Raw genomic sequence first — 9070 nt, forward strand, 5'->3', positions numbered from 1 at the left:
TCTCAACACTCCTCAGCATTTAAAGTGAACACTCGATGGTGATTGGCTAATTTTTTTGACCAACGGAGGCACGAGAGCTCACCTCTCCCCCAGCCTCCTCCTACCCTTCATTAGCGGTTGTAATTACATCAGCAGATTCGGCACGTTTGCGATAGAAAAGCGGCGCTTTCACGTTATGGTATTACAACTGTGAAATTACAAACACACATTCTTTAGTTTTCCAGCATCTTTTGCATATTTGAACCCTTTCCAGCAGTCACTGTATGATTTTGATATCCATCGTTTCACACTGAGGACAACTGTGGGACTTATACACAACTATTACAAAAGGTTCATTCATGTACTGATGCTCCAGAGGGGGTGGGGGACTTTTGAACAGGATGAAGATGTGTAAAATGTTCTTATTTTTAAATATCACATTTTTTATTTAGCACTGCCATTCAGAAGATACTTACATGTTTCCCAGAAGACAAAATAAGTACAATTAATTTACCCTTTAGTTTGTCTATTGCATAGTTAAGATGACTTTAGTATTATTCTCCAATGTAAAAACAATAATAAAGAATGTGTAGGTGTGTACCAGACTTTGGATCTGGTATCTACTTGTTTTGAGTGTTTCCTTGAACTACACAGTTCAGAAAACGGTCACGTCATATCTATTCCAAACCTTGTCATCTTCTGCTTATACGGGACCCACGCTCTCTATCGAGATAGAGAGCATGAGACCGTGTCCAGCTGCACCAGTGGACTGTCTCTTATTGGGCCCTGCTGGGTTACCCCTTCTAATCTAGCGCCCCCTTCTGGTCGAGCTGAGAAGTGCTCCCCTCTCTGTGAGGGTTAGCTATGAGTCGTTCCCAGTATGTTCTGTAGGGCCTGCCTCAGCTTGAGAGCCGAGAGCGCTGCTCCCGAAGAACCCCATTTGCAACTAACTAAGTTTTAGGCCCGTCTCTGTCACCTCCTTGGTCAGTTGCCTTTATGTTGGATCTATCTGCCCCCGGATATGGCTGTGCTCCCCTTCCCTTCTCAGGGAACCATGGTTACCTAGGTAACCTGAGACGTTTTGTTGGTATAAATTGATGTACAGTATATAGGTTGGTTCAGTGATGTTAATTTTTTTTTTTTTACTTGAATAAACCATACCATTTTTTAAGTGTGACCTAGAAATAAAGCCATTTAGAAAATATTTTACTGATAAAGGTTAATTTACTGCAGATTTCCTCCAAATATGATATGTCAATTTGTGCTGATTCCATTGACAGTATGAGCATAACATGCTAATTTCTTCTACAAATTGTTTCTGGTTGAGTTTGACAAGTTAGTTTTAAAACTTGACAGTTCCTCTCTGCTGCTCTACTTTACAACCCGTTTTTCATTTTTCATTATTAAATTCTTTCACTGAGTCACCAAATAGAAGTAAATTCCAAATCTGCTGCCTGGGGCGCATCAAAGTCATGAGAAGGAAAAATTAATGGTGTGGCATTTTAATCATTCTGTGCCTTTAAGCACTTGAACCAACCGCTGAATGAGCTTCAACTTCACTCGTTGTGAACTTTAGGTGCTGTTGCACCTTACACGTACACTGTTACAACTTACACGTGACCACATGCTATGAAAGGTTTCTTGAACTTGAATTGTGCTCGGGTGATTTGTTAAACATGTCAGAAGATAATATGCAGAAGCAGGGGCAATTCTAGGATTTTCATTTTAGGGGGGCTCAGCCCCCAATGAGTGTATTATATATATATATATATATATATATATATATATATAAATAAAATAAAATGTTTGCCTAATAGGGGTGGTACTAAACTTATATACCAAAAAGTGTTGTATCCCACTGTATTGCATAGATAGGTATAACATATAACTGAATAAGCCAAATACAAATCTTCATGATCTCACACACACCTGTTTACTGTACACACACAAAATGTTACTGTTTGTATTTCTAGTACAACCCTCTTTCCTTAGCTCAAGTATGCAAACCTCTTTGCCACATGCACTGAAAAATGTATTACATTGAAAGTAAAATTTTCAAATGAAAATGGCAACATGATTGTTTTATAAAGTATGCGTTCATATGTGCTTAATTTTCACTGGAGGAAACAGCTGTGGTGTGATGAGGGGTGAGCGCAGTGAAAACTTTACAGTATAGATGTGGAACCGATTGCTCCCCCATGATATTTTTTAAACCGTATTTATGTCAAAGAACTGCGCAGATGCAGATATTATAACAATCTATCGATAAACACACACCTTGTCCTCTGTTTCTTGCTCTGCGTGGCCGCGGTCGGCGGATTGAAAAAGAACGCGCTGAAAGACAGGGAGGAGCCGATCGATGTCTGCCGCCATTTTCATATGAAATGTAAAGGGGACTGAGGCGATCACGAATTCATGTACAGTTTATGGAGCTAATGGCAAAATTTTTAGGGGGGCTGAGTAGTCATTTTAGGTGGGCTATAGCCCCCCTAAAAATGACCTAGCGACGCCCATGTGCAGAAGCCTTCCTGAGGCAGTGAGTACATCCGCGGAGCAAAGGATCTAATGAAAACACTAAACACAATGCTAGTAGATGAGTCAGAATTTTTCAGGCTATTTTGGGCTATTTTAGAAGAAAAATACATTATGAAGCATTTTAAATACATTCTGTTATGCATGTTGCATATCTTATTTAAGGGCAAAGGTCATTAAAGGCACGTGGTAATTTATGAACCAAGATGATCCTCTTTTATCCAATATACTAGTACTAATAAAATGACTTTATACATAACTTTAAGATAGCTATAGATACTGTGTGAGTGGTACAAACAGCACTTTGTCTGAACTTGCAACAATATGGCAGCTGCTTGACCTCAGGCAACTCCTCATCACACCATTGAGCACAACAGAGTGCACCTATTGATCATCATATAAATATTACAACATCTGAATGCATCTTTTAATCTAATGGCTTTTATCCTGATGGAGATGGTTTGTCTTGTCAAATATAGGGGAGTTTCTCAACATGATACCTTTATTAAAGTGACTGCTTGAGGTATTTGGCTCATTCACCTCCTCCTGACACGTTGCCATTTATTGATTGATGAAATTTTTTTTTTTGATAGAAATATTAGCCTCCCTCACATAATTAAAGAAGAACATTCCAGGATTATGGTTTTAGTTTCCTATGAGTGTCAGTAGAAACACTGTCCTCTGCTCACTGTTGTGAAGTAAGACCATATGTTCCAAATAATGTTAGTTATCTGAAAATAGTCTTAATTCAGGCAAGACAATCTGCCCCTTTGCTTCTGGCCAAAAGACGAGTCCAGAATCCATAACGCTTCCTCCAGTGAAAAAGTCCATCCCCTGCTGCCCTCTCACATCAAAATCATCCCACATATTTATTGAGAACTGTTTTTGTCTATTTTTTGCTTGTAAACTGTGCTTGATCTGTGCATATTTCTTCCCTCATTCAGACTTTCTCAGTGGAGAAAGCAATATTACGGATAGTGGGATTAGCCAGAAGCAATGGTTTAAAGTTAAAATGTCTTAATGATGGATGTGTTCATTAGAAACATGCAACTTTTCCCTTCACAAGATATTAATTGATGGACTGGAGTGGTGTGGATTACTTGTGGATTATTGTGATGTTTTTATCAGCTGTTTGGACTCTCATTCTGACGGCACCCATTCACTGCAAAGGATCCACTGGTGAGCAAGTGATGCAATGCTACATTTCTCCAAATCTGTTCTGATGAAGAAACAAACTCATCTGGGCTATACATATCGGATAGACTAAGGGTGAGCACACTTTCATTTATGAAAGATTTACGTTTATAGGTTTTGTGTGGAAACCCAGAAAAAAAATCAGTAAAAATTACTGAGAAAAAAGAAAGTGCATCTTAACTCTTAAAGCCTTGGTTTTAGAAAACTCATGTCACAATCTGTCAGATACCGGTTTAGTTTTTCACTTTATTGCCATCTAGTTGTAGAATATATAAGCAAAAGACCAAAATAAAATGTGCAGAGACTAGCATTGAATAAAATGACCTGGAAATAACAACAAATACATTTTCCTTTGAATGTAGGATTTGGAATAATAACAAAAATGTTGTCTGTAGACCAGCCTAATATATTACTTCATTCATTAAAACTGATCACTTTTCGCCAATATGTTACTTGCAATGTGCATAATAACTTGCCTTAATTGGCTCATCTTGGAGTTATACAATACAGAAAACTGCTCATATAAACACAGAACTACATCATAACACTCCTATCATTTAACCTTGTCCTCCCCCATTATAAAGTTAGAATAAAAAAGCGTGCCTGTAGACCAATCTTGCATATCACCTCATCCTTTTTATATTTGTGTACATAGTCAATGTGAACTTAAACATGTAAACCTTATTTAGGAACAAATACATCAGTAAAATTGGAAATATAAATTTAAGAAATAATTATAATTAAGTGGCTTAATGAAGGCAAATCCATTTTAGTTATGAGAGATTGGTGTGCTAGATTTCACAGATGAATTATAGAAAATGTTTGATTTCTTAAATTTTGCCTCGTAATCACACTGTGCTTCATGATTTCAAAATTCATACTGTAAATCAGTAGACCGATTCCAACCTTATTTTGTCAATGTATGGTCAATAATGCGATCAAGGGTTTAAGGTTTTATTTCAAGTAACAAACACAATGTTTACATAGTTTTTTTTTTTTTTACAAACACAGTAAATATCCAATTATCCAGAAACTGTAAAAGGCAAATAAATGAGTGCTGTTTTTAACCACTTAACGACACCTCAAACGGGTAATGCTGGGGAAAATCATGGAGAACTTTCAGGCCTTCATTGTACAGCTCCACATCTGCAAAACAAAAGAAAACGTTCACATCCCAGTGCATGCAATGACACAACAATACAACTCAGAATCAATATAATAATGGGTACCGAAAGAGGTTTTGTCCTCTTGATACGGAGTATATGAAACAGCCATAAGTGTTCCTTTGTTCGACACCATCCCAATAACCTCCACAATCCCACTCAGCTCTTCATCCAGCTAAACGGGTCAGAAGAAAAGAACACCTTAATAAACTGCAATAAGACACATATTAGAGGAGCAGCGTGCTGATCTGTTCACTCACAGGATCATTGAGCTCCACTGATGCAGACTTCCCTTCTCCATCTGACAGAGTAAGAGCCTTTCCTGAAGGATGCACCTGTCAATACACAAGTAGCACACCGTCACACAACACAGATCGCTTTCATTTTGCATTATGCATAATAATTCGCCTTAATAGGCTTGTCTTGCTATGATAATATGATAACACTTCTATCATCATTCACCCTTGTTTTTCATTACGTTACATACACAGTCAGAAGGCTCAGTATGGAGTAAATACATTAACAGATGTTCATTGTTTAACACGGTCAGGCTATGTGTATTAGTGTATAATAATAGGTTAATACCTTTTCTAAGCGTCCAACGAAGCAGACTGGTCGACCGATGAATTGAGACAACAGCGACGCATTGATTCTGGGTTTCGGAGACTCGTAAACGCCTGTCATTGTGGATGTTTATGGCAAACCATACAAGAAATAAAACCCAAAAGGACTCACGACCAGTCGCGTCTAACAACAGAATCGCGGGAAAACTTGAAGCAAGTGACGTAACGTTATTCCCCGATGACACCGTTTCCGTTGCGTCAGAGAACAACGTTAGAAACAAATGGCCTGTTGACTATAGTTCCTAGTCGTGGTGAGTCTGAATCATTTCCGCTAATCGGTTCTTTTGAACAGTTCAAAGAACCGGTTCGTTTTTTTTGTATTGCAAGTCAAATTCATATCATAAACAGTATAATCAACAGTGTGTATCAAAATACAGTATACAATTTTGCTGAACAGATATACAACAATTAGGAAAAGAGAACAGACAGCTGAAAAACAAACATGGTACGAGACTGTCGTGTAAACAACTTTCAAAGCTTCACAGAGACCTAGTGCGCTTTGCTGCTGCACTCTTTTTCAAACCAAGAAGTAACTAGGCTATGTTTTTTCTGTATATAAAAAAGTTGGGTTTAAGTCAATTTTTCTTTATGAATTTGGTATTTTCCCATAATAAGACATTCTCACTACTATCAGCTCATTGTACTGTCAGTTCCCGCTTAAAGAATCGGACATCATGTCGCGATCCACTCGAGACCTTCGGTTCTGCATGAGAGGTCACATGACACAACAGATCAGATGTGTGAAAACAGTTAATTATATTCCTTTTTAATTAGTAATAACTTTAATTGTTTTTCGAATCAAATATTTTAATATTTGTGTTGGAGCGACACTCTATTTAAATGGATGTTAGTAAAATATTATTATTATTATTATTATTATTATTATTATTATTATTATGTTGTAGCGTTTTTTAAACCGAAACTAAATCTCTTCTTTCCTTTGTTTTCACACGGAGCGAAAAAGCAGTCGGACTCGGCGTGAGAAGGACTCGTAAACAAAACTTCAGTCGAGTAGCTCCATTTTTACCGCAACCAAAGTGAAATATTATTGCTCTATGATTTGATGTAAGATAGTATTTAATGTAAAGAGACTGTTCTTGTTGTTGTTTACAGTATTTCAGCAGAAATGTTGTATGGCTGCCGAGCGCGTAACGCTTGCTAACGTGCTTCTTCTCTCTCGAGCTGTCAAGGAAAACCTAAACTAACTTACAGCCCAGATCGCAGCCCATGTTAGAAATAGACCACGTTCGTTCGGGTTTTGAACTCATTAAGAATAGATATATTAGATTTGTAACACTCGATTGATTTCTGGCTTTCAACAGACACACAATATGCTTAAGTTTTTCGGATTCAAGAATGATGGAGCCAGAAAATCTTCTGAGAAAGAAACTGATGGATTTGTCATCGTTGGTAAGTTTGATCATTTTTAGAAGTATCTATCTATCTATCTATCTATCTATCTATCTATCTATCTATCTATCTGTCTGTCTGTCTGTCTGTCTGTCTATCCGTCTATCTATCTATCTATCTATCCGTCTATCTATCTACCTATCTATCTATCTATCTATCTGTCTATCTATCTGTCTGTCTGTCTGTCTGTCTGTCTGTCTCAGTTATATGATATAGAAAACAGCCCATATAAACACAAAACTACATCATAACACGCCTATCATTTAAACTTGATTTTTCCCCATTATAGTTAGAATTAAAAAAAAAAACATCTGTAGACCAACCTTGCATATCACCTCATACTTTTTGTATTTGTGTACATAGTCGATGTGAATTTAAACATGTAAACCTTATTTAGAAACAAACACATCAGAAAAATGTTCACTTCAGTTGGAAATATACTAAGAAATCAAATATTTTCTGTACTTCATCTGTAAGATCTAACACACCAACCCCTCATAATAATTCAATTAAGTGGCTTAATGAAGGCAAATCCATTTTAGTTATGAGAGATTGGTGTGCTAGATTTCACAGATGAATTATAGAAAATGTTTGATTTCTTAAATTTTGCCTCGTAATCACACTGTGCTTCATGATTTCAAAATTCATACTGTAAATCAGTAGACCGATTCCAACCTTATTTTGTCAATGTATGGTCAATAATGCGATCAAGGGTTTAAGGTTTTATTTCAAGTAACAAACACAATGTTTACATAGTTTTTTTTTTTTTTACAAACACAGTAAATATCCAATTATCCAGAAACTGTAAAAGGCAAATAAATGAGTGCTGTTTTTAACCACTTAACGACACCTCAAACGGGTAATGCTGGGGAAAATCATGGAGAACTTTCAGGCCTTCATTGTACAGCTCCACATCTGCAAAACAAAAGAAAACGTTCACATCCCAGTGCATGCAATGACACAACAATACAACTCAGAATCAATATAATAATGGGTACCGAAAGAGGTTTTGTCCTCTTGATACGGAGTATATGAAACAGCCATAAGTGTTCCTTTGTTCGACACCATCCCAATAACCTCCACAATCCCACTCAGCTCTTCATCCAGCTAAACGGGTCAGAAGAAAAGAACACCTTAATAAACTGCAATAAGACACATATTAGAGGAGCAGCGTGCTGATCTGTTCACTCACAGGATCATTGAGCTCCACTGATGCAGACTTCCCTTCTCCATCTGACAGAGTAAGAGCCTTTCCTGAAGGATGCACCTGTCAATACACAAGTAGCACACCGTCACACAACACAGATCGCTTTCATTTTGCATTATGCATAATAATTCGCCTTAATAGGCTTGTCTTGCTATGATAATATGATAACACTTCTATCATCATTCACCCTTGTTTTTCATTACGTTACATACACAGTCAGAAGGCTCAGTATGGAGTAAATACATTAACAGATGTTCATTGTTTAACACGGTCAGGCTATGTGTATTAGTGTATAATAATAGGTTAATACCTTTTCTAAGCGTCCAACGAAGCAGACTGGTCGACCGATGAATTGAGACAACAGCGACGCATTGATTCTGGGTTTCGGAGACTCGTAAACGCCTGTCATTGTGGATGTTTATGGCAAACCATACAAGAAATAAAACCCAAAAGGACTCACGACCAGTCGCGTCTAACACCAGAATCGCGGGAAAACTTGAAGCAAGTGACGTAACGTTATTCCCCGATGACACCGTTTCCGTTGCGTCAGAGAACAACGTTAGAAACAAATGGCCTGTTGACTATAGTTCCTAGTCGTGGTGAGTCTGAATCATTTCCGCTAATCGGTTCTTTTGAACAGTTCAAAGAACCGGTTCGTTTTTTTTGTATTGCAAGTCAAATTCATATCATAAACAGTATAATCAACAGTGTGTATCAAAATACAGTATACAATTTTGCTGAACAGATATACAACAATTAGGAAAAGAGAACAGACAGCTGAAAAACAAACATGGTACGAGACTGTCGTGTAAACAACTTTCAAAGCTTCACAGAGACCTAGTGCGCTTTGCTGCTGCACTCTTTTTCAAACCAAGAAGTAACTAGGCTATGTTTTTTCTGTATATAAAAAAGTTGGGTTTAAGTCAATTTTTCTTTATGAATTTGGTATTTTCCCATAATAA

At 37.2% G+C, this 9070-nt stretch overlaps 2 protein-coding genes across 2 annotated transcripts; both read right to left on the bottom strand.

Moving 5' to 3' along the window:
• Nucleotides 1–4571: 4571 nt before the first annotated feature.
• LOC107702436 (replication protein A 14 kDa subunit-like) lies at nucleotides 4572–5738 on the bottom strand. Its single transcript, XM_016504761.1, has 4 exons — nucleotides 5454–5738; nucleotides 5129–5203; nucleotides 4935–5043; nucleotides 4572–4851 (listed from the first exon to the last, which is right to left on the bottom strand). Exons 1-4 carry the CDS (start codon nucleotides 5550–5552, stop codon nucleotides 4769–4771), a joined length of 366 nt encoding a protein of 121 aa, XP_016360247.1. The 5' UTR covers nucleotides 5553–5738; the 3' UTR covers nucleotides 4572–4768.
• A 1800-nt stretch (nucleotides 5739–7538) lies between these two features.
• Nucleotides 7539–8703, bottom strand: LOC107702426 (replication protein A 14 kDa subunit-like). Its single transcript, XM_016504752.1, has 4 exons — nucleotides 8419–8703; nucleotides 8094–8168; nucleotides 7900–8008; nucleotides 7539–7816 (listed from the first exon to the last, which is right to left on the bottom strand). Exons 1-4 carry the CDS (start codon nucleotides 8515–8517, stop codon nucleotides 7734–7736), a joined length of 366 nt encoding a protein of 121 aa, XP_016360238.1. The 5' UTR covers nucleotides 8518–8703; the 3' UTR covers nucleotides 7539–7733.
• Between the last annotated feature and the right edge of the window lie 367 nt (nucleotides 8704–9070).

Source organism: Sinocyclocheilus anshuiensis, unplaced genomic scaffold (genome assembly GCF_001515605.1).
Source record: "Sinocyclocheilus anshuiensis isolate Anshui unplaced genomic scaffold, SAMN03320099.WGS_v1.1 scaffold1142, whole genome shotgun sequence".
NCBI lineage: Eukaryota > Metazoa > Chordata > Actinopteri > Cypriniformes > Cyprinidae > Sinocyclocheilus > Sinocyclocheilus anshuiensis.

Coding starts and splice junctions, on each gene's coding strand:
- LOC107702426 (XM_016504752.1), bottom strand. CDS start 8,517: ATGACAGGCGTTTACGAGTCTCCGAAACCCAGAATCAATGCGTCGCTG. Junction 8,009..8,093: donor CAGTGGAGCTCAATGATCCT/GTGAGTGAACAG, acceptor TGACCCGTTTAG/CTGGATGAAGAGCTGAGTGG. Junction 7,817..7,899: donor AGAGGACAAAACCTCTTTCG/GTACCCATTATT, acceptor TTTGTTTTGCAG/ATGTGGAGCTGTACAATGAA.
- LOC107702436 (XM_016504761.1), bottom strand. CDS start 5,552: ATGACAGGCGTTTACGAGTCTCCGAAACCCAGAATCAATGCGTCGCTG. Junction 5,204..5,453: donor TCGTTGGACGCTTAGAAAAG/GTATTAACCTAT, acceptor GTGTATTGACAG/GTGCATCCTTCAGGAAAGGC. Junction 4,852..4,934: donor AGAGGACAAAACCTCTTTCG/GTACCCATTATT, acceptor TTTGTTTTGCAG/ATGTGGAGCTGTACAATGAA.